Source organism: Lampetra fluviatilis, unplaced genomic scaffold (assembly GCF_964198595.1).
Source record: "Lampetra fluviatilis unplaced genomic scaffold, kcLamFluv1.1 SCAFFOLD_247, whole genome shotgun sequence".
NCBI lineage: Eukaryota > Metazoa > Chordata > Hyperoartia > Petromyzontiformes > Petromyzontidae > Lampetra > Lampetra fluviatilis.
Genome location: NW_027621051.1, coordinates 60,402 through 85,000, shown reverse-complemented (window position 1 = coordinate 85,000; position 24,599 = coordinate 60,402). Strand labels below are relative to the sequence as shown.

The 24,599-nt window shown below is 60.5% G+C and overlaps 1 protein-coding gene across 1 annotated transcript in view; it reads left to right on the top strand.

Moving 5' to 3' along the window:
• LOC144954699 (neurofibromin-like) overlaps positions 1 to 24,599 on the top strand; it is a gene marked incomplete at both ends in the record, with an annotated part of 130,724 nt that overhangs the window by 50,006 nt on the left and 56,119 nt on the right. The window contains 8 exon segments of the mRNA XM_078885135.1: positions 2,276 to 2,466; positions 6,717 to 6,919; positions 7,715 to 7,908; positions 11,922 to 11,962; positions 11,964 to 12,048; positions 14,801 to 14,901; positions 19,624 to 19,802; positions 22,002 to 22,216. Of these exon segments, the coding sequence (XP_078741261.1) occupies positions 2,276 to 2,466; positions 6,717 to 6,919; positions 7,715 to 7,908; positions 11,922 to 11,962; positions 11,964 to 12,048; positions 14,801 to 14,901; positions 19,624 to 19,802; positions 22,002 to 22,216 (1,209 nt within the window).

Genomic DNA, 24,599 nt, shown 5'->3' with positions numbered 1-24,599 from the left:
CGTGTGTCTCTGCGTGTGTCTCTGCGTGTGTCTCTGCGTGTCTCTGCGTGTGTCTCTCTGCGTGTGTCTCTCTGCGTGTGTGTCTCTGCGTGTGTCTCTTCATGTCTCTGCGTGTCTCTGCGTGTCTCTGCGTGTGTCTCTGCGCGTGTCTCTGCGTGTGTCTCTGCGTGTGTCTCTGCGTGTGTCTCTGCGTATATCTCTGCGTGTCTCTCTGCGTGTGTCTCTGCGTGTGTCTCTGCGTGTGTCTCTGCGTGTGTCTCTGCGTGTGTCTCTGCGTGTGTCTCTGCGTGTGTCTCTGCGTGTCTCTGCGTGTGTCTCTGCGTGTGTCTCTGCGTGTCTCTGCGTGTGTCTCTGCGTGTGTCTCTGTGTGTGTCTCTGCGTGTGTCTCTGCGTGTGTCTTTGCGTGTCTCTGCGTGTCTCTGCGTGTGTCTCTGCGTATGTCTCTGCGTGTGTCTCTGCGTGTGTCTCTGCGTGTGTCTTTGCGTGTCTCTCTGCGTGTGTCTCTGCGTGTCTCTCTGCGTGTGTCTCTGCGTGTGTCTCTTCATGTCTCTGTGTGTGTCTCTGCGTGTCTCTGCGTGTGTCTCTGCGTGTCTCTGCGTGTGTCTCTGTGTGTCTCTGCGTGTGTCTCTGCGCGTGTCTCTGCGTGTGTCTCTGCGTGTGTCTCTGCGTGTGTCTCTGCGTGTCTCTCCGCGTGTCTCTGCGTGTGTCTCTGCGTGTCTCTGCGTGTGTCTCTGCGTGTCTCTCTGCGTGTGTCTCTGCGTGTGTCTCTGCGTGTCTCTGCGTGTGTCTCTGCGTGTCTCTCCGCGTGTCTCTGCGTGTGTCTCTGCGTGTGTCTCTGCGTGTGTCTCTGCGTGTGTCTCTGCGTGTGTCTCTGCGTGTGTCTCTGCGTGTGTCTCTGCGTGTGTCTCTGCGTGTGTCTCTGCGTGTGTCTCTGCGTGTGTCTCTGCGTGTGTCTCTGCGTGTGTCTCTGCGTGTGTCTCTGCGTGTGTCTCTGCGTGTGTCTCTGCGTGTGTCTCTGCGTGTGTCTCTGCGTGTCTCTGCGTGTGTCTCTGCGTGTGTCTCTGCGTGTGTCTCTGCGTGTGTCTCTGCGTGTGTCTCTGCGTGTGTCTCTGCGTGTGTCTCTGCGTGTGTCTCTGCGTGTGTCTCTGCGTGTGTCTCTGCGTGTGTCTCTGCGTGTGTCTCTGCGTGTGTCTCTGCGTGTGTCTCTGCGTGTGTCTCTCTGCGTGTGTCTCTGCGTGTGTCTCTGCGTGTGTCTCTGCGTGTGTCTCTGCGTGTGTCTCTGCGTGTGTCTCTGCGTGTGTCTCTGCGTGTGTCTCTTCATGTCTCTGCGTGTGTCTCTGCGTGTGTCTCTGCGTGTGTCTCTGCGTGTCTCTGCGTGTGTCTCTCTGCGTGTGTCTCTGCGTGTGTCTCTGCGTGTGTCTCTGCGTGTGTCTCTGCGTGTGTCTCTGCGTGTGTCTCTGCGTGTCTCTGCGTGTGTCTCTGCGTGTGTCTCTGCGTGTGTCTCTGCGTGTCTCTGTGTGTGTCTCTGCGTGTGTCTCTCTGCGTGTGTCTCTGCGTGTGTCTCTCTGCGTGTCTGCGTGTGTCTCTGCGTGTGTCTCTGCGTGTCTTTGCGTGTGTCTCTGCGTGTCTCTCTGCGTGTGTCTCTGCGTGTCTCTCTGCGTGTGTCTCTGCGTGTGTCTCTGCGTGTCTCTGCGTGTGTCTCTGCGTGTGTCTCTGCGTGTGTCTCTGCGTGTGTCTCTGCGTGTCTCTGCGTGTGTCTCTGCGTGTGTCTCTGCGTGTGTCTCTGCGTGTGTCTCTGCGTGTGTCTCTGCGTGTGTCTCTGCGTGTGTCTCTGCGTGTGTCTCTGCGTGTGTCTCTGCGTGTGTCTCTGCGTGTGTCTCTGCGTGTGTCTCTGCGTGTCTCTGCGTGTGTCTCTGCGTGTCTCTCTGCGTGTGTCTCTTCATGTCTCTGCGTGTGTCTCTGCGTGTGTCTCTGCGTGTGTCTCTGCGTGTGTCTCTGCGTGTGTCTCTGCATGTGTCTCTGCGTATATCTCTGCGTGTCTCTGCGTGTCTCTCTGCGTGTCTCTCTGCGTGTGTCTCTCTGCGTGTGTCTCTTCATGTCTCTGCGTGTGTCTCTGCGTGTGTCTCTGCGTGTGTCTCTGCGTGTGTCTCTGTGTCTCTCTGCGTGTGTCTCTGCGTGTGTCTCTTCATGTCTCTGCGTGTGTCTCTGCGTGTGTCTCTGCGTGTGTCTCTCTGCGTGTGTCTCTCTGCGTGTGTCTCTCTGCGTGTGTGAGCAGGGCACCCCGCTGACGTTCATCCACACGGACTGTGAGGCCATCGTGCAGTCCATCATCCACATCCGTACCCGCTGGGAGCTGTCGCAGCCAGACTGCATTCCGCAGCACACCAAGATACGCCCCAAGGACGTGCCGGGGACATTGCTCAACATCGCACTGCTCAACCTGGGCAGCTCTGACCCCAGCCTCCGGTGAGACACGCAGAGACACAGAGACACACGCAGAGACACGCAGAGAGACACAGAGACAGAGAGAGACACACACCAAGATACGCCCCAAGGACGTGCCGGGGACATTGCTCAACATCGCACTGCTCAACCTGGGCAGCTCTGACCCCAGCCTCCGGTGAGACACGCAGAGACACAGAGAGACACACACAGAGACACGCAGAGAGACACGGAGACACAGAGACAGAGAGAGACACACACCAAGATACGCCCCAAGGACGTGCCGGGGACATTGCTCAACATCGCACTGCTCAACCTGGGCAGCTCTGACCCCAGCCTCCGGTGAGACACAGACACAGACACGGAGACACACACAGAGACACAGACACACACAGAGACACAGAGACAGAGAGAGACACACACCAAGATACGCCCCAAGGACGTGCCGGGGACATTGCTCAACATCGCACTGCTCAACCTGGGCAGCTCTGACCCCAGCCTCCGGTGAGACACGCAGAGACACAGAGAGACACGGAGACACACAGAGAGAGACACGGAGACACAGAGACACAGACACACACAGAGACACAGAGACAGAGAGAGACACACACCAAGATACGCCCCAAGGACGTGCCGGGGACATTGCTCAACATCGCACTGCTCAACCTGGGCAGCTCTGACCCCAGCCTCCGGTGAGACACGCAGAGACACAGAGACACACGGAGACACGCAGAGAGACACACACAGAGACACACACAGAGACACACACACACAGTTACACAGAGACACAGAGACAGAGAGACACGGAGACACACAGAGAGAGACACGGAGACACACACAGAGACACACACACAGTTACACAGAGACACAGAGACAGAGAGAGACACGGAGACACACAGAGAGAGACACAGAGACAGAGAGAGACACACACCAAGATACGCCCCAAGGACGTGCCGGGGACATTGCTCAACATCGCACTGCTCAACCTGGGCAGCTCTGACCCCAGCCTCCGGTGAGACACAGAGACACAGAGACACACACAGAGACACGCAGAGAGAGACACGGAGACACAGAGACAGAGAGAGACACACACCAAGATACGCCCCAAGGACGTGCCGGGGACATTACTCAACATCGCACTGCTCAACCTGGGCAGCTCTGACCCCAGCCTCCGGTGAGACACAGAGACACACAGAGAGACACGGAGACACACAGAGAGACACACAGAGAGACACACACAGAGACACACACAGAGACACACACACACAGTTACACAGAGACACAGAGACAGAGAGAGACACACACCAAGATACGCCCCAAAGACGTGCCGGGGACATTGCTCAACATCGCACTGCTCAACCTGGGCAGCTCTGACCCCAGCCTCCGGTGAGACACGCAGAGACACAGAGAGACACGGAGACACGCAGAGAGAGACACGGAGACACACACAGAGACACACACACAGTTACACAGAGACACAGAGACAGAGAGAGACACACACCAAGATAGGCCCCAAGGACGTGCCGGGGACATTGCTCAACATCGCACTGCTCAACCTGGGCAGCTCTGACCCCAGCCTCAGGTGAGACACGCAGAGACACAGAGAGACACGGAGACACACAGAGAGAGACACGGAGACACACACAGAGACACACACAGTTACACAGAGACACAGAGACAGAGAGAGACACACACCAAGATACGCCCCAAGGACGTGCCGGGGACATTGCTCAACATCGCACTGCTCAACCTGGGCAGCTCTGACCCCAGCCTCAGGTGAGACACAGAGACACACACAGAGACACACAGACGCAGAGAGAGACACAGAGAGAGACACACACAGAGAGAGACACACACAGAGACACACACAGAGACACACACACAGACACACACAGAGACACACACACAGACACACACAGAGACACACAGAGACACACGGAGACACAGAGACAGAGAGAGACACACAGAGACACACAGAGACACACACAGAGACACAGAGAGAGACACACACACAGAGACACAGAGACAGAGACACACACAGAGACACACACACACAGACACACACAGAGACACACAGAGACACACGGAGACACAGAGACAGAGAGAGACACACAGAGACACACAGAGACACACACAGAGACACAGAGAGAGAGACACACACAGAGACACAGAGACAGAGACACACACAGAGACACACACACAGACACACACAGAGACACACAGAGACACACGGAGACACAGAGACAGAGAGAGACACACAGAGACACAGAGAGACACACACAGAGACACACACACAGAGACACAGAGACAGAGACACACACAGAGACACACACACAGACACACACAGAGACACACAGAGACACACGGAGACACAGAGACAGAGAGAGACACACAGAGACACAGAGAGAGACACAGAGAGAGACACACACACAGAGACAGAGACACACACAGAGACACACACACAGACACACACAGAGACACACAGAGACACACGGAGACACAGAGACAGAGAGAGACACACAGAGACACACAGAGACACACACAGAGACACAGAGAGAGACACAGAGACACACAGAGACACACGGAGACACAGAGACACACAGAGACACACAGAGACACACAGAGACACACACAGAGACACAGAGAGAGACACACACACAGAGACATGGAGACAGAGAGCGGCTCTCCCCGTGTCTCCCCGTGTCTCCCAGTCTCCTCCAGTGTCTCCCAGTGTCTACCAGTGTCTCCCAGTGTCTCCCCGTGTCTCCCAGTGTCTCCCAGTGTCTCCCAGTCTCCCAATCTCTCCCATTCTCTCCCATTCTCTCCCAGTGTCTCCCAGTGTCTCCCCGCGTCTCCCCGCGTCTCCCATTCTCTCCCATTTTCTCCCAGTGTCTCCCAGTGTCTCCCAGTGTCTCCCAGTGTCTCCCAGTGTCTCCCAGCGTCTCCCCGCGTCTCCCCGCGTCTCCCAGTGTCTCCCAGTGTCTCCCAGTCTCCCATTCTCTCCCATTCTCTCCCAGTGTCTCCCAGTCTCCCATTCTCTCCCATTCTCTCCCAGTGTCTCCCAGTCTCCCATTCTCTCCCAGTGTCTCCCAGTGTCTCCCCGCATCTCCCAGTCTCCCATTCTCTCCCAGTGTCTCCCAGTGTCTCCCAGTGTCTCCCAGTCTCCCATTCTCTCCCAGTGTCTCCCAGTGTCTCCCCGCGTCTCCCAGTCTCCCATTCTCTCCCAGTGTCTCCCAGTGTCTCCCAGTGTCTCCCAGTGTCTCCCAGTCTACCAATTCTCTCCCAGTGTCTCCCAGTGTCTCCCAGTGTCTCCCAGTCTCCCATTCTCTCCCAGTGTCTCCCAGTGTCTCCCCGCGTCTCCCCGCGTCTCCCATTCTCTCCCATTTTCTCCCAGTGTCTCCCAGTGTCTCCCAGTGTCTCCCAGTGTCTCCCAGTGTCTCCCAGTGTCTCAGTGTCTCCCCGCGTCTCCCATTCTCTCCCATTTTCTCCCAGTGTCTCCCAGTGTCTCCCAGTGTCTCCCAGTGTCTCCCAGTGTCTCCCAGTGTCTCCCAGTGTCTCCCAGTGTCTCCCAGTGTCTCCCATTCTCTCCCATTTTCTCCCAGTGTCTCCCAGTGTCTCCCAGTGTCTCCCAGTGTCTCCCAGTGTCTCCCAGTGTCTCCCATTTTCTCCCAGTGTCTCCCAGTGTCTCCCAGTGTCTCCCAGTGTCTCCCAGTGTCTCCCAGTGTCTCCCAGTGTCTCCCAGTGTCTCAGTGTCTCCCCGCGTCTCGCCGCGTCTCGCCGCGTCTCGCCGCGTCTCCCAGTGTCTCAGTGTCTCCCAGTGTCTCCCAGTGTCTCAGTGTCTCCCAGTGTCTCCCAGCGTCTCCCAGTGTATCAGTGTCTCACCGCGTCTCCCAGTGTCTCCCAGTCTCCCATTCTCTCCCATTCTCCCCCAGTGTCTCCCCCAGTGTCTCCCCGCGTCTCGCCGCGTCTCCCAGTGTCTCCCAGTGTCTCAGTGTCTCCCCGCGTCTCGCCGCGTCTCCCCAGTGTCTCCCAGTGTCTCAGTGTCTCCCCGCGTCTCGCCGCGTCTCCCAGTGTCTCCCAGTGTCTCAGTGTCTCCCCGCGTCTCGCCGCGTCTCCCCAGTGTCTCCCCGCGTCTACCAGTGTCTCCCAGTGTCTCCCATTCTCTCCCATTCTCTCCCCCCGTCTCCCTGCGTCTCCCCAGCGTCTCCCCGCGTCTCCCCGCGTCTCCCTGTATCTCACCCGGCCGTCTCACCCCCCCCCCCTCTCTCTCGCAGCTCTGCGGCCTACAACCTGCTGTGCGCCCTGACGTGCACCTTCAACCTGAAGATCGAGGGGCAGCTCCTGGAGACGTCAGGGCTGTGCATCCCGGCTAACAACACGCTGTTCATCGTGTCCATCAGCAAGACGCTGGCGCTCAACGAGCCCCACCTCACGCTCGAGTTCCTGGAGGAGTGCATCTCGGGCTTCAGCAAGTCCAGTGAGTGGCGGTGTGGTGTGGTGTGGGGGGGTGGGTGGCACGTGTGTGTGTCTCTGTGTGTATCTCTGTGTGTGTATCTCTGTGTGTGTATCTCTGTGTGTGTGTGTGTCTCTGTGTGTGTGTCTCTGTGTGTGTGTCTCTGTATGTTTCTGTGTGTGTGTATCTCTGTGTATCTCTGTGTGTGTGTGTGTGTCTCTGTGTGTGTCTGTGTGTGTGTCTCTGTGTGTGTATCTCTGTGTGTGTGTATCTCTGTGTGTGTGTCTCTGTGTGTGTCTCTGTGTGTGTGTCTCTGTGTCTCTCTGTGTGTGTATCTCTGTGTGTGTGTCTCTGTGTGTGTGTGTCTCTCTGTGTGTGTGTGTGTCTCTGTGTGTGTGTCTCTGTGTGTGTCTCTGTGTGTGTGTATCTCTGTGTGTGTCTCTGTGTGTGTGTATCTCTGTGTGTGTCTCTGTGTGTGTGTATCTCTGTGTGTGTCTCTCTGTCTCTCTCTCTCTGTGTATCTCTGTGTGTGTCTCTGTGTGTGTGTATCTCTGTGTGTGTATCTGTGTGTGTGTCTCTCTCTGTGTGTGTCTCTGTGTGTGTCTCTGTGTGTGTCTCTGTGTGTGTCTCTCTGTGTGTGTGTCTCTGTGTGTGCAGGTATCGAACTGAAGCACCTTTGCTTGGAGTACATGACCCCCTGGCTCTCCAACTCTCTCTCTGTGTGTGTGTCTCTGTGTCTCTCTCTCTGTGTCTCTCTGTGTGTGTCTCTGTGTCTCTGTGTGTGTCTCTGTGTGTGTGTGTGTGTCTCTGTGTGTGCAGGTATCGAACTGAAGCACCTGTGCTTGGAGTACATGACCCCCTGGCTCTCCAACTTGGTGCGCTTCTGCAAGCACTCGGACGACGCCAAGCGACAGCGAGTGTCCGCCATCCTGGACAAGCTCATCACCATGACCATCAACGAGAAGCAGATGTACCCCTCCATACAGGCCAAGATCTGGGGCAGTCTCGGGCAGGTGGGGGTGCACCTAGCCTGGCACCGGCGGGGCGGGGAGAGGGGGGTAGGGTGTGTGTGGGTGGGTGTGAGTGAGTGTGTGAGTGAGTGAGTGGGTGTGTGAGTGAGTGAGTGAGTGTGTGTGTGTGCGTGTGTGAGTGAGTGAGTGTGTGAGAGTGTGAGTGTGTGAGTGAGTGTGTGAGTGAGTGAGTGTGTGAGTGAGTGAGTGAGTGTGTGAGTGAGTGTGTGAGAGTGTGAGTGAGTTAGTGAGTGGGTGAGTGAGTGAGTGTGTGAGTGAGTGACCATCAACGAGAAGCAGATGTACCCCTCCATACAGGCCAAGATCTGGGGCAGTCTCGGCCAGGTGGGTGCACCTAGCCTGGCACCGGCGGGGCGGGGAGGGTAGGGTGTGTGTGTGTGGGTGGGTGTGTGTGTTGGTGGGTGGGTGTGTGTGAGTGTGTGTGAGTGAGTGAGTGTGTGAGTGTGTGGCAGTGTGAGATTGTGTGAGAGTGTGTGAGTGAGTGTGTGAGTGAGTGTGTGAGTGAGTGTGTGAGTGGGTGAGTGAGTGAGTGTGTGGGTGTGTGAGTGTGAGAGTGAGTGTGTGAGTGAGTTAGTGAGTGTGGGTGTGAGTGAGTTAGTGAGTGAGTTAGTGAGTGAGTGAGTGAGTGTGTGAGTGAGTGTGTGAGTGTGAGAGTGAGTGAGTGAGTGAGTGGGTGAGTGAGTGAGTGAGTGGGTGAGTGAGTGAGTGTGTGTGTGAGTGAGTGTGTGAGTGAGTGGGTGAGTGAGTGAGTGAGTGCGTGTGTGAGTGAGTGGGTGAGTGTGTGAGTGAGTGAGTGTGTGAGTGAGTGACCATCAACGAGAAGCAGATGTACCCCTCCATACAGGCCAAGATCTGGGGCAGTCTCGGCCAGGTGGGTGCACCTAGCCTGGCACCGGCGGGGCGGGGAGAGGGGGGTAGGGTGTGTGTGGGTGGGTGTGAGTGAGTGAGTGTGTGAGTGAGTGTGTGAGAGTGTGAGTGTGTGAGTGAGTGTGTGAGTGAGTGACCATCAACGAGAAGCAGATGTACCCCTCCATACAGGCCAAGATCTGGGGCAGTCTCGGCCAGGTGGGTGCACCTAGCCTGGCACCGGCGGGGCGGGGAGGGTAGGGTGTGGTGTGTGTGGGTGGGGTGTGTGTGTGTGTGTTGGTGGGTGGGTGTGTGTGTGTGGGTGTGGGTGAGTGAGTGAGTGTGTGAGTGAGTTAGTGAGTGAGTGAGTGTGTGAGTGTGTGAGTGAGTGTGTGCGTGTGGGTGTGTGAGTGTGAGAGTGAGTGAGTGAGTGAGTTAGTGAGTGGGTGAGTGAGTGAGTGTGTGAGTGAGTGACCATCAACGAGAAGCAGATGTACCCCTCCATACAGGCCAAGATCTGGGGCAGTCTCGGGCAGGTGGGGGTGCACCTAGCCTGGCACCGGCGGGGCGGGGAGGGTAGGGTGTGTGTGGGTGGGTGGGTGTGTGTGTGAGTGTGTGGGTGAGTGTGTGCGTGTGAGTGTGTGTGAGTGAGTGGGTGAGTGGGTGAGTGAGTGTGTGTGTGTGCGTGTGAGAGTGAGTGTGTGAGTGAGTGTGTGAGTGTGTGAGTGTGTGAGTGAGTGTGTGAGTGAGTGTGTGAGTGGGTGAGTGTGTGAGTGTGTGAGTGAGTGAGCGAGCGAGTGTCTGAGCGAGCGAGCGAGTGTGTGAGTGAGTGTGTGAGTGAGTGTGTGAGTGAGTGTGTGAGTGTGTGAGTGAGTGTGTGAGTGAGTGAGTGAGTGTGTGAGTGTGTGAGTGAGTGTGTGAGTGTGTGAGTGAGTGTGTGAGTGAGTGTGTGAGTGAGTGTGTGAGTGTGTGAGTGAGTGTGTGAGTGTGTGAGTGAGTGTGTGAGTGAGTGAGTGTGTGAGTGGGTGAGTGAGTGTGTGAGTGAGTGTGTGAGTGTGTGAGTGAGTGTGTGAGTGAGTGAGTGTCTGAGCGAGCGAGCGAGTGTGTGAGTGAGTGTGTGAGTGAGTGTGTGAGTGTGTGAGTGAGTGTGTGAGTGAGTGAGTGTGTGTGTGAGTGAGTGTGTGAGTGAGTGAGTGTGTGAGTGGGTGAGTGAGTGTGTGAGTGAGTGTGTGAGTGTGTGAGTGAGTGTGTGAGTGAGTGAGTGTCTGAGCGAGCGAGCGAGTGTGTGAGTGAGTGTGTGAGTGAGTGAGTGTGTGAGTGGGTGAGTGTGTGAGTGAGTGTGTGTGTGAGTGAGTGTGTGAGTGTGTGAGTGTGTGAGTGAGTGAGTGAGTGAGTGTGTGAGTGTGTGAGTGTGTGAGTGGGTGAGTGAGTGTGTGAGTGAGTGTGTGAGTGTGTGAGTGAGTGTGTGAGTGAGTGAGTGTCTGAGCGAGCGAGCGAGTGTGTGAGTGAGTGTGTGAGTGAGTGAGTGTGTGAGTGGGTGAGTGTGTGAGTGAGTGTGTGAGTGAGTGTGTGAGTGAGTGTGTGAGTGTGTGAGTGAGTGTGTGAGTGAGTGAGTGTGTGAGTGGGTGAGTGTGTGAGTGAGTGTGTGTGTGAGTGAGTGTGTGAGTGAGTGTGTGAGTGTGTGAGTGAGTGTGTGAGTGTGTGAGTGAGTGAGCGAGCGAGTGTGTGAGCGAGCGAGTGTGTGAGTGAGTGAGTGAGTGTGTGAGTGAGTGTGTGAGTGTGTGAGTGAGTGAGTGAGTGTGTGAGTGAGTGTGTGAGTGAGTGTGTGAGTGTGTGAGTGAGTGTGTGAGTGTGTGAGTGAGTGAGCGAGCGAGTGTGTGAGTGAGTGAGTGTGTGAGTGAGTGAGTGAGTGTGTGAGTGAGTGTGTGAGTGTGTGAGTGAGTGAGCGAGCGAGTGTGTGAGTGAGTGAGTGTGTGAGTGAGTGAGTGAGTGTGTGAGTGAGTGTGTGAGTGTGTGAGTGAGTGAGCGAGCGAGTGTGTGAGCGAGCGAGTGTGTGAGTGAGTGAGTGTGTGAGTGAGTGAGTGAGTGTGTGAGTGAGTGTGTGAGTGTGTGAGTGAGTGAGCGAGCGAGTGTGTGAGCGAGCGAGTGTGTGAGTGAGTGAGTGTGTGAGTGAGTGTGTGAGTGTGTGAGTGAGTGTGTGAGTGTGTGAGTGTGTGAGCGAGCGAGTGTGTGAGTGAGTGAGTGTGTGAGTGAGTGAGTGAATGAGTGAGTGAGTGTGTGAGCGAGCGAGTGTGTGAGTGAGTGAGTGTGTGAGTGAGTGAGTGTGTGAGTGGGTGAGTGTGTGAGTGTGTGAGTGTGTGAGTGAGTGTGTGAGTGTGTGAGTGAGTGTGTGAGTGAGTGAGTGTGTGAGTGGGTGAGTGTGTGAGTGAGTGAGTGTGTGAGTGAGTGTGTGAGTGAGTGTGTGAGTGTGTGAGTGAGTGTGTGAGTGAGTGAGTGTGTGTGTGAGTGAGTGTGTGAGTGAGTGTGTGAGTGAGCGAGCGAGTGAGTGTGTGAGCGAGCGAGCGAGCGAGTGTCTGAGCGAGCGCGTGAGTGTGTGAGTGAGTGTGTGAGTGAGTGAGCGAGCGAGCGAGTCTACGTGAGTGTGTCCGTGCGTGTGTCGGCTCTCCTCCTCACCACCTCCTCACCACCTTCTCACCACCTCCTCACCACCTCCTCACCACCTTCTCACCACCTCCTCACCGCCTCCTCACCACCTCCTCACCGCCTCCTCACCACCTCCTCACCACCTCCTCACCGCCTCCTCACCACCTCCTCACCACCTCCTCACCGCCTCCTCACCGCCTCCTCACCACCTTCTCACCGCCTCCTCACCGCCTCCTCACCACCTCCTCACCACCTCCTCACCGCCTCCTCACCGCCTCCTCACCGCCTCCTCACCACCTCCTCACCACCTCCTCACCGCCTCCTCACCGCCTCCTCACCGCCTCCTCACCGCCTCCTCACCACCTCCTCACCACCTCCTCACCGCCTCCTCACCGCCTCCTCACCGCCTCCTCACCGCCTCCTCACCGCCTCCTCACCACCTCCTCACCACCTCCTCACCACCTCCTCACCATCCTCCGCTCACCGCCCCCCCCCCCCCCCCCCAGATCACGGATCTGCTGGACGTCGTGTTGGACAGCTTCATCAAGAGGCCTGGGCTCCGTCAAGGCCGAGGTGATGGCCGACACGGCCGTAGCCCTCGCCTCGGGGAACGTCAAGCTGGTGTCGAGCAAGGTGAGGGGCGGTGGTGAGGGGTGGTGGTGAGGGGTGGTGGTGGTGAGGGGTGGTGGTGAGGGGCGGTGGTGAGGAGCGGTGGTGAGGGGCGGTGGTGAGGGGCGGTGGTGAGGGGCGGTGGTGGTGAGGGGCGGTGGTGGTGAGGGGCGGTGGTGGTGAGGGGCGGTGGTGAGGGGCGGTGGTGAGGGGTGGTGGTGAGGGGCGGTGGTGAGGGGCGGTGGTGAGGGGCGGTGGTGAGGGGTGGTGGTGAGGGGCGGTGGTGAGGGGCGGTGGTGAGGGGCGGTGGTGAGGGGCGGTGGTGAGGGGCGGTGGTGAGGGGCGGTGGTGAGGGGTGGTGGTGGTGAGGGGCGGTGGTGGTGAGGGGCTGTGGTGAGGGGCGGTGGTGAGGGGCGGTGGTGAGGGGCGGTGGTGAGGGGCGGTGGTGAGGGGCGGTGGTGAGGGGCGGTGGTGAGGAATGGTGGTGAGGGGTGGTGGTGAGGGGCGGTGGTGATTGGTGGTGGTGAGGGGCGGTGGTGAGGGGCGGTGGTGGTGAGGGGTGGTGGTGAGGGGTGGTGGTGGTGAGGGGTGGTGGTGAGGGGTGGTGGTGAGGAGCGGTGGTGAGGGGCGGTGGTGAGGGGCGGTGGTGAGGGGCGGTGGTGAGGGGTGGTGGTGAGGGGCGGTGGTGATTGGTGGTGGTGAGGGGTGGTGGTGAGGGGCGGTGGTGGTGAGGGGTGGTGGTGAGGTGTGGTGGTGGTGAGGGGTGGTGGTGAGGGGTGGTGGTGAGGAGCGGTGGTGAGGGGTGGTGGTGAGGGGTGGTGGTGAGGGGTGGTGGTGAGGGGTGGTGGTGAGGGGCGGTGGTGAGGGGCGGTGGTGAGGGGCGGTGGTGAGGGGCGGTGGTGAGGGGCGGTGGTGAGGGGCGGTGGTGAGGGGCGGTGGTGAGGGGCGGTGGTGAGGGGCGGTGGTGAGGGGCGGTGGTGAGGGGCGGTGGTGAGGGGCGGTGGTGAGGGGCGGTGGTGAGGAATGGTGGTGAGGGGCGGTGGTGAGGGGCGGTGGTGAGGGGCGGTGGTGAGGGGCGGTGGTGAGGGGCGGTGGTGAGGGGCGGTGGTGAGGAATGGTGGTGAGGGGTGGTGGTGAGGGGCGGTGGTGATTGGTGGTGGTGAGGGGCGGTGGTGAGGGGCGGTGGTGGTGAGGGGTGGTGGTGAGGGGTGGTGGTGGTGAGGGGTGGTGGTGAGGGGTGGTGGTGAGGAGCGGTGGTGAGGGGCGGTGGTGAGGGGCGGTGGTGAGGGGCGGTGGTGAGGGGTGGTGGTGAGGGGCGGTGGTGATTGGTGGTGGTGAGGGGTGGTGGTGAGGGGCGGTGGTGGTGAGGGGTGGTGGTGAGGTGTGGTGGTGGTGAGGGGTGGTGGTGAGGGGTGGTGGTGAGGAGCGGTGGTGAGGGGTGGTGGTGAGGGGTGGTGGTGAGCGGTGGTGGTGAGGGGCGGTGGTGAGGGGCGGTGGTGAGGGGCGGTGGTGAGGAATGGTGGTGAGGGGTGGTGGTGAGGGGCGGTGGTGAGGGGCGGTGGTGAGGGGTGGTGGTGAGGGGTGGTGGTGGTGAGGGGTGGTGGTGAGGGGTGGTGGTGAGGGGTGGTGGTGAGGGGCGGTGGTGAGGGGCGGTGGTGAGGGGCGGTGGTGAGGGGCGGTGGTGAGGGGTGGTGGTGGTGAGGGGCGGTGGTGAGGGGCGGTGGTGAGGGGCGGTGGTGAGGGGCGGTGGTGAGGGGCGGTGGTGAGGGGCGGTGGTGAGGGGCGGTGGTGAGGGGCGGTGGTGAGGGGTGGTGGTGGTGAGGAGCGGTGGTGAGGAACTGTGGTGAGGGGCGGTGGTGGGTGGGTGATGGGCAGGATGTGCTGCATCATAGACTAGATTTTCCTCTCGCTCACCGACTCACTTACTCACTCACTCACCCACCCACTCACCCATCCACTCGCTCACTCACTCACTCACCCACTAACTCACTCACCCACCCACTCACCCACTCACTCACCCACTCACCCACTCACTCACCCACTCACTCATTCACCCACTCACTCACTCACCCACCCACTCACTCACCCACCCACTCACCCGCTCACTCACCCACTCACCCACCCACCCACTCACCCACCCACCCACTCACCCACCCACCCACTCACCCATTCAATTACCCACCCACCCACCCACTCACCCACTCACCCACCCACCCACTCACCCACCCACCCACCCACTCACTCACTCACCCACCCACTCACTCACCTACTCACCCACCCACTCACCCACTCACCCACCCACCCACTCACTCACCTACTCACCCACTCACCCACCCACTCACCCACCCACTCACCCACTCACCCACCCACCCACTCACTCACCTACTCACCCACCCACTCACCCACTCACCCACTCACTCACTCACCCACTCACTCACTCACCCACCCAATCACCCACCCACTCACCCACCCAATCACCCACCCACTCACTCACTCACCCACCCACTCACCCACTCACTCACCCACCCACTCACCGACCCACCCACTCACCCACACACCCACCCACCCTCTCACCCATTCAATCACCCACCCACTCACCCACTCACCCACCCACCCACTCACTCACCTACTCACCCACCCACCCACTCACCCACCCACCCACTCACCCACTCACCCACCCACCCACCCACTCACCCACCCACTCACTCACTCACCCACCCACCCACCCAATCACCCACCCACCCACTCACCCACTCACCCACTCCCCTCTCCCCAGGTGATAGGCAGGATGTGCCGTATCATAGACAAGACTTGCCTCTCACCGACCGCAACGCTGGAGCAGCACCTCATGTGGGATGACATCGCAATCCTCGCCAGGTGGAACCGCTCACCACACACAACACTCACCACACACCACACTCACCACCCTCACCACCCTCACCACACTCACCCTCACCACCCTCACCACCCTCACCACCCTCACTACCTTCAACACACTCACCACACTCACCACCCTCACCCTCACCACCCTCACTACCTTCAACACTCACCACACTCACCACCCTCACCCTCACCACCCTCACTACCTTCAACACTCACCACACTCACCACCCTCACAACCCTCACCACCCTCACCCTCACCACCCTCACCACACTCACCACCCTCACCACACTCACCACGCTCACCACCCTCACCCTCACCACCCTCACCACCCTCACTACCTTCAACACTCACCACACTCACCACCCTCACAACCCTCACCACACTCACCACGCTCACCACCACCCTCACCCTCACCACACTCACCACACTCACCCTCACCACCCTCACCACACTCACCACACTCACCCTCACCACCCTCACCACACTCACCACACTCAACCTCACCACCCTCACCACACTCACCACCCTCACCCTCACCACCCTCACCACACTCACCCTCACCACCCTCACCACCCTCACCACACTCAACCTCACCACCCTCACCACACTCACCACACTCACCCTCACCACACTCACCACACTCACCCTCACCACCCTCACCACACTCACCACACTCACCCTCACCACCCTCACCACACTCACCACACTCAACCTCACCACCCTCACCACACTCACCACCCTCACCCTCACCACCCTCACCACACTCACCCTCACCAACCCTCACCACCCTCACCACCCTCACCACACTCACCACCCTCACCCTCACCACACTCACCACACTCACCCTCACCACCCTCACCACACTCACCCTCACCACCCTCACCACACTCACCCTCACCACCCTCACCACACTCACCCTCACCACCCTCACCACACTCACCCTCACCACCCTCACCACACTCACCACCCTCACCCTCACCACCCTCACCACACTCACCCTCACCACCCTCACCACCCTCACCACCCTCACCACACTCACCACCCTCACCCTCACCACACTCACCACACTCACCCTCACCACCCTCACCACACTCACCCTCACCACCCTCACCACACTCACCCTCACCACCCTCACCACACTCACCACCCTCACCCTCACCACCCTCACCACACTCACCCTCACCACCCTCACCACCCTCACCACCCTCACCACACTCACCACCCTCACCCTCACCACACTCACCACACTCACCCTCACCACCCTCACCACACTCACCCTCACCACCCTCACCACACTCACCACCCTCACCCTCACCACCCTCACCACACTCACCCTCACCACCCTCACCACACTCACCACCCTCACCACCCTCACTACCTTCAACACACTTACCACACTCACCACACTCACCACCCTCACCACACTCACCACACTCACCACCCTCACACCGCTCACCACACTCTCCACCACCCTCACCACCCTCACAACCCTCACCACCCTCACCACACTCACCCTCACCACCCTCACCACACTCACCCTCACCACCCTCACCACACTCACCACCCCTCACCCTCACCACCCTCACCACACTCACCCTCACCACCCTCACCACCCTCACCACCCTCACCACACTCACCACCCTCACCCTCACCACACTCACCACACTCACCCTCACCACCCTCACCACACTCACCCTCACCACCCTCACCACACTCACCACCCCCTCACCCTCACCACCCCTCACCACACTCACCCTCACCACCCTCACCACACTCACCACCCTCACCACCCTCACTACCTTCAACACACTTACCACACTCACCACACTCACCACCCTCACCACACTCACCACACTCACCACCCTCACACCGCTCACCACACTCTCCACCACCCTCACCACCCTCACAACCCTCACAACCCTCACCACACTCACCACCCTCACCACACTCACCACACTCACCCTCACCACCCTCACAACCCTCACAACCCTCACCACACTCACCACCCTCACCACACTCACCACCCTAACCCTCACCACCCTCACCACACTCACCACCCTCACCACACTCACCACCTTCAACACACTCACCACTCTCACTCCTCTCACTCTCACCCACCCACTCACCCACCCACTCACCCACCCACCCACTCACTCACCCACCCACCCACTCACCCACCCACCCACTCACCCACCCACTCACCCACTCACCCACTCACTCACCCACCCACCCACCCACTCACACCCACCCACCCACTCACCCACCCACCACTCACTCACCACCCACCCACCCACCCACCCACCCACCCACCCACTCACTCACTCACCCACCCACCCACTCACCCACTCACTCACTCACCCACCCACCCTCTCACCCACTCACCCACCCACCCACCCACTCACCCACCCACCCACCCACTCACCCACCCACCCACTCACCCACTCACCCACCCACCCACTCACCCACCCACCCACCCACCCACCCACCCACCCACTCACTCACCCACTCACCCACCCACCCACCCACCCACTCACCCACCCACTCACCCACTCACCCACCCACCCACCCACTCACTCACCCACCCACCCACCCACCCACTCACTCACCCACTCACCCACCCACCCACTCACCCACTCACTCACCCACCCACCCACTCACCCACCCACTCACTCACCCACTCACCCACTCACCCACTCACTCACCCACCCACCCACCCACTCACCCACTCACCCACTCACTCACCCACCCACTCACCCACTCACCCACTCACCCACTCACTCACCCACCCACCCACCCACTCACCCACTCACCCACTCACTCACCCACCCACTCACCCACTCACCCACTCACCCACTCACTCACCCACCCACCCACTCACCCACCCACCCACCCACCCACCCACTCACTCACTCACCCACCCACTCACCCACCCACTCACCCACCCACTCACCCAACCACCCACCCACTCACCCACCCACTCACCCACTCACCCACCCACTCACCCACCCACTCACCCACTCACCCACTCACTCACCCACCCACCCACTCACCCACTCACTCACTCACCCACCCACCCACTCACTCACCCACCCACCCACCCACTCACTCACTCACCCACCCACCCACTCACCCACCCACCCACCCACCCACTCACCCACTCACCCACCCACCCACCCACCCACCCACTCACTCACTCACTCACCCACCCACCCACTCACCCACCCACCCACCCACCCACCCACTCACTCACTCACTCACCCACCCACTCACCCACCCACTCACCCACTCACCCACTCACTCACCCACCCACTCACCCACTCACCCACTCACCCACTCACTCACCCACCCACCCACCCACTCACCCACTCACCCACTCACTCACCCACCCACTCACCCACTCACCCACTCACTCACCCACCCACCCACTCACCCACCCACCCACCCACTCACTCACTCACCCACCCACCCACCCACTCACCCACCCACTCACCCACCCACCCACCCACTCACCCACCCACTCACCCACTCACCCACCCACTCACCCACCCACTCACCCACCCACTCACCCACTCACCCACTCACTCACCCACCCACCCACTCACCCACCCACCCACCCACTCACTCACTCACCCACCCACTCACTCACCCACCCACCCACCCACCAACTCACTCACCCACCGACCCACCCACTCACCCACCCACCCACCCACTCACTCACTCACTCACCCACCCACCCACTCACCCACCCACCCACCCACCCTCTCACCCACCCACCCACTCACTCACTCACCCACCCACCCACTCACCCACCCACCCACCCACTCACCCACTCACCCAACCACCCACTCACCCACCCACTCACTCACCCACCCACTCACCCACCCACTCACCCACCCACCCACTCACCCACCCACCCACTCACTCACTCACCCACCCACCCACCCACCCACTCACCCACCCACCCACCCACTCACCCACCCTCTCCCCACAGGTACATGCTCATGTTGAGTTTCAACAACTCTCTGGACGTAGCCACCCACCTGAACCCACCCACCCACCCACTCACTCACCCACTCACCCACCCACTCACCCACTCACTCACCCACTCACCCACCCACCCACCCACTCACTCCCTCACCCACCCACCCACTCACCCACTCACCCACCCACCCACCCACTCACTCACTCACCCACCCACCCACCCACTCACTCACCCACTCACCCACTCACTCACCCACCCACCCACCCACTCACTCACTCACCCACCCACCCACCCACCCACTCATGCACCCACCCACCCACCCACTCACCCACCCACCCACTCACCCACCCACCCACTCACCCACCCACCCACCCACTCACCCACGCACTCACCCACCCACCCACTCACTCACCCACCCACTCACTCACCCACCCACCCACCCACTCACTCACTCACCCACCCACTCACCCACCCACTCACTCACTCACCCACTCACCCACCCACCCACCCACTCACTCACTCACCCACCCACCCACCCACTCACCCACCCACCCACTCACTCACTCACCCACCCACCCACCCACCCACCCACTCACTCACTCACTCACCCACCCACTCACTCACCCACCCACCCACTCACCCACCCACTCACCCACCCACCCACCCACCCACTCACCCACCCACTCACCCACCCACCCACCCACCCACTCACCCACCCACCCTCTCCCCACAGGTACATGCTCATGTTGAGTTTCAACAACTCTCTGGACGTAGCCACCCACCTGCCCTACCTGTTCCACGTCGTGACCCTCCTCGTGGCCACTGGGCCTCTCTCCCTGAGGGCCTCCACTCACGGCCTCGTCATCAACATCATCCACTCGCTGTGCACCTGCTCCCAGCTCAACTTCAGTGGTGAGTGGGGGGTGGGTGGGTGAGTGGGTGGGTGAGTGGGTGGGTGGGTGAGTGGGTGGGTGAGTGGGTGGGTGGGTGAGTGGGTGGGTGAGTGAGTGGGTGGGTGGGTGGGTGGGTGGGTGAGTGAGTGGGTGGGTGGGTGGGTGAGTGGGTGGGTGGGTGGGTGAGTGAATGGGTGGGTGAGTGGGTGGGTGAGTGGGTGGGTGGGTGAGTGGGTGAGTGAATGGGTGGGTGAGTGGGTGGGTGAGTGGGTGGGTGGGTGAGTGGGTGGGTGAGTGGGTGAGTGAATGGGTGGGTGAGTGGGTGGGTGAGTGGGTGGGTGGGTGGGTGGGTGAGTGGGTGGGTGAGTGAGTGGGTGGGTGGGTGGGTGGGTGAGTGAGTGGGTGGGTGGGTGAGTGGGTGGGTGAGTGGGTGAGTGAATGGGTGGGTGAGTGGGTGGGTGGGTGAGTGGGTGGGTGGGTAGGTGGGTGAGTGGGTGGGTGGGTGGGTGGGTGAGTGAGTGGGTGGGTGGGTGGGTGAGTGGGTGGGTGGGTGAGTGGGTTAGTGGGTGGGTGGGTGAGTGGGTGAGTGGGTGGGTGGGTGAGTGGGTGAGTGGGTGGGTGGGTGGGTGGGTGAGTGGGTGGGTGAGTGGGTGGGTGAGTGAGTGGGTGGGTGGGTGAGTGAGTGGGTGGGTGGGTCGGTGAGTGGGTGGGTGGGGGGGTGGTTGGGTGGGTGGGTGGGTGAGTGAGTGGGTGGGTGGGTGAGTGGGTGGGTGGGTGGGTGAGTGGGTGGGTGGGTGGGTGGGTGGGTGAGTGAGTGGGTGGGTGGGTGGGTGAGTGGGTGGGTGGGTGGGTGAGTGGGTGGGTGGGTGAGTGGGTGGGTGGGTGGGTCGGTGAGTGGGTGGGTGGGGGGGGTGGGTGGGTGGGTGGGTGGGTGAGTGAGTGAGTGGGTGAGTGGGTGGGTGAGTGGGTGAGTGAATGGGTGGGTGGGTGGGTGGGTGAGTGAGTGGGTGGGTGGGTGGGTGAGTGGGTGGGTGGGTGGGTGAGTGAGTGAGTGGGTGGGTGAGTGGGTGAGTGAATGGGTGGTTGAGTGGGTGGGTGAGTGGGTGAGTGGGTGGGTGAGTGGGTGGGTGGGTGAGTGGGTGGGTGAGTGGGTGGGTGGGTGAGTCGGTGGGTGGGTGAGTGGGTGGGTGGGTGAGTGGGTGAGTGGGTGAGTGGGTGGGTGAGTGGGTGGGTGGGTGGGTGGGTGAGTGGGTGGGTGAGTGGGTGGGTGGGTGAGTGGGTGGGTGGGTGGGTGGGTGAGTGGGTGAGTGAGTGAGTGGGTGGGTGGGTGGGTGGGTGGGTGGGTGAGTGGGTGAGTGAGTGAGTGGGTGGGTGGGTGGGTGGGTGGGTGGGTGAGTGAATGGGTGGGTGAATGGGTGAGTTGGTGGGTGGGTGAGTGGGTGGGTGAGTGGGTGGGTGAGCGGGTGGGTGGGGGGTGAGTGGGTGGGTGGGTGAGTGGGTGGGTGAGTGGGTGAGTGAATGGGTGGGTGAGTGGGTGAGTGGGTGAGTGGGTGAGTGGGTGGGTGAGTGGGTGAGTGGGTGGGTGGGTGAGTGGGTGAGTGAATGGGTGGGTGAGTGGGTGAGTGGGTGGGTGGGTGGGTGAGTGAGTGGGTGGGTGGGTGAGTGAGTGAGTGGGTGAGTGGGTGGGTGAGTGGGTGAGTGAATGGGTGGGTGAGTGGGTGAGTGGGTGGGTGGGTGAGTGGGTGGGTGAGTGGGTGGGTGAGCGGGTGGGTGAGCGGGTGGGTGGGGGGGTGAGTGGGTGGGTGGGTGAGTGGGTGTGTGAGTGGCTGGGTGGGTGAGTGGGTGAGTGGGTGGGTGAGTGGGTGGGTGGGTGAGTGGGTGGGTGGGTGGGTGGGTGGGTGGGTGAGTGAGTGGGTGGGTGAGTGGGTGGGTGGGTGGGTGAGTGGTTGGGTGGGTGGGTGAGTGGGTGGGTGAGTGAGTGAGTGGGTGGGTGAGTGGGTGGGTGGGTGGGTGAGTGAGTGAGTAAGTGGGTGAGTGGGTGAGTGGGTGAGTGAGCAAGTAAGTGGGTGAGTGGTCATCAACATCATCCACTCACTGTGCACCTGCTCCCAGCTCAACTTCAGTATCTCCCCGTGTCTCCCCGTGTCTCTCCCCACAACCACCACAACCACCACCGCCGCCGCCACCACAACCACCGCCACCACCACCGCCACAACAGAGGAGACGAAGCAGGTTCTGCGTCTGAGCGTGACGGAGTTCTGCCTGCCCAAGTTCAAGCTGCTGTTTGGCATCAGCAAGGTGAAGTCTGCCGCAGTGATCGCGTTCCGAGCCAGCTACCGCGACCGCTCCTTCTCGCCCGGCTCCTACGAGCGCGAGAGCTTTTCTCTCACCTCCCTCGAGGTGGTGACGGACGCCCTGCTCGAGATCATGGAGGTGAGGGGCTTGGTGAGGGTGGTGAGTGAGTGGTGAGTGAGTGGTGGTGAGTGGTGGTGAGTGAGGGTGGTGAGTGAGTGGTGGGGGTGAGTGGTGGTGGTGGTGGTGGTGAGTGAGTGGTGAGTGAGTGGTGGTGGTGAGTGGTGGTGGTGAGTGGTGGTGGTGAGTGGTGGTGGTGAGTGAGTGGTGAGTGAGTGGTGAGTGAGTGGTGAGTGAGTGGTGAGTGAGTGGTGAGCGGTGGTGGTGAGTGAGTGGTGGTGGTGAGTGGTGGTGGTGAGTGAGTGGTGGTGAGTGAGTGGTGGTGAGTGAGTGGTGGTGAGTGAGTGGTGGTGAGTGAGTGGTGGTGAGTGAGTGGTGGTGGTGAGTGGTGGTGGTGAGTGGGTGGTGGTGAGTGGTGGTGGTGGTGAGTGGTGGTGAGTGAGTGGTGGTGGTGAGTGAGTGGTGGTGGTGAGTGAGTGGTGGTGAGTGGTGGTGGTGAGTGGTGGTGGTGAGTGGTGGTGGTGAGTGGTGGTGGTGAGTGGTGGTGGTGAGTGAGTGGTGGTGAGTGAGTGGTGGTGAGTGAGTGGTGGTGGTGAGTGGTGGTGGTGAGTGGGTGGTGGTGAGTGGTGGTGGTGGTGAGTGGTGGTGAGTGAGTGGTGGTGGTGAGTGAGTGGTGGTGGTGAGTGAGTGGTGGTGAGTGGTGGTGGTGAGTGGTGGTGGTGAGTGGTGGTGGTGAGTGGTGGTGGTGAGTGGTGGTGGTGGTGAGTGGTGGTGGTGGTGAGTGGTGGTGGTGAGTGGTGGTGGTGAGCGGTGGTGAGTGGTGGTGAGTGAGTGGTGGTGAGTGAGTGGTGGTGGTGAGTGGTGGTGGTGAGTGGTGGTGAGTGGTGGTGGTGAGCGGTGGTGAGTGGTGGTGAGTGAGTGGTGGTGAGTGAGTGGTGGTGGTGAGTGGTGGTGGTGAGTGGTGGTGGTGAGTGGTGGTGGTGAGTGGTGGTGAGTGGTGGTGGTGAGTGAGTGGTGGTGAGTGGTGGTGAGTGAGTGGTGGTGAGTGAGTGGTGGTGGTGGTGAGTGGTGGTGGTGAGTGGTGGTGGTGAGTGGTGGTGAGTGAGTGGTGGTGAGTGAGTGGTGGTGGTGAGTGGTGGTGAGTGGTGGTGGTGGTGAGTGGTGGTGAGTGGTGGTGAGTGGTGGTGGTGGTGAGTGGTGGTGGTGAGTGGTGGTGAGTGAGTGGTGGTGGTGAGTGGTGGTGATGAGTGGTGGTGAGTGAGTGGTGGTGAGTGAGTGGTGGTGAGTGAGTGGTGGTGGTGAGTGAGTGGTGGTGAGTGGTGGTGGTGAGTGGTGGTGGTGAGTGGTGGTGGTGAGTGGTGGTGAGTGAGTGGTGGTGGTGAGTGGTGGTGGTGAGTGGTGGTGAGTGAGTGGTGGTGGTGAGTGAGTGGTGGTGAGTGAGTGGTGGTGAGTGAGTGGTGGTGGTGAGTGGTGGTGGTGAGTGAGTGGTGGTGAGTGGTGGTGGTGAGTGAGTGGTGGTGGTGAGTGAGTGGTGGTGGTGGTGAGTGGTGGTGGTGGTGAGTGAGTGGTGGTGGTGGTGAGTGGTGGTGAGTGGTGGTGGTGAGTGAGTGGTGGTGAGTGGTGAGTGGTGGTGGTGAGTGGTGGTGGTGGTGAGTGGTGGTGGTGGTGAGTGAGTGGTGAGTGGTGGTGGTGAGTGGTGGTGAGTGGTGGTGAGTGGTGGTGGTGAGTGAGTGGTGGTGGTGAGTGGTGGTGGTGAGTGGTGGTGGTGAGTGGTGGTGGTGAGTGGTGGTGGTGAGTGGTGGTGGTGAGTGAGTGGTGGTGGTGAGTGGTGGTGAGTGGTGGTGAGTGAGTGGTGGTGGTGGTGAGTGGTGGTGAGTGAGTGGTGGTGAGTGGTGGTGGTGAGTGAGTGGTGGTGAGTGGTGGTGGTGGTGAGTGAGTGGTGGTGAGTGGTGGTGAGTGGTGGTGGTGAGTGAGTGGTGGTGAGTGGTGGTGAGTGGTGGTGGTGAGTGGTGGTGGTGAGTGAGTGGTGGTGAGTGAGTGGTGGTGAGTGGTGGTGGTGAGTGGTGGTGGTGAGTGGTGGTGGTGAGTGAGTGGTGGTGAGTGAGTGGTGGTGAGTGAGTGGTGGTGAGTGAGTGGTGGTGAGTGGTGGTGGTGAGTGAGTGGTGGTGAGTGAGTGAGTGGTGAGTGGTGGTGGTGAGTGGTGGTGAGTGGTGGTGGTGGTGAGTGAGTGGTGGTGAGTGGTGGTGGTGAGTGAGTGGTGGTGAGTGAGTGGTGGTGAGTGGTGGTGGTGAGTGAGTGGTGGTGAGTGGTGGTGGTGAGTGAGTGGTGGTGAGTGGTGGTGGTGAGTGAGTGGTGGTGAGTGGTGGTGGTGAGTGAGTGGTGGTGAGTGAGTGGTGGTGAGTGG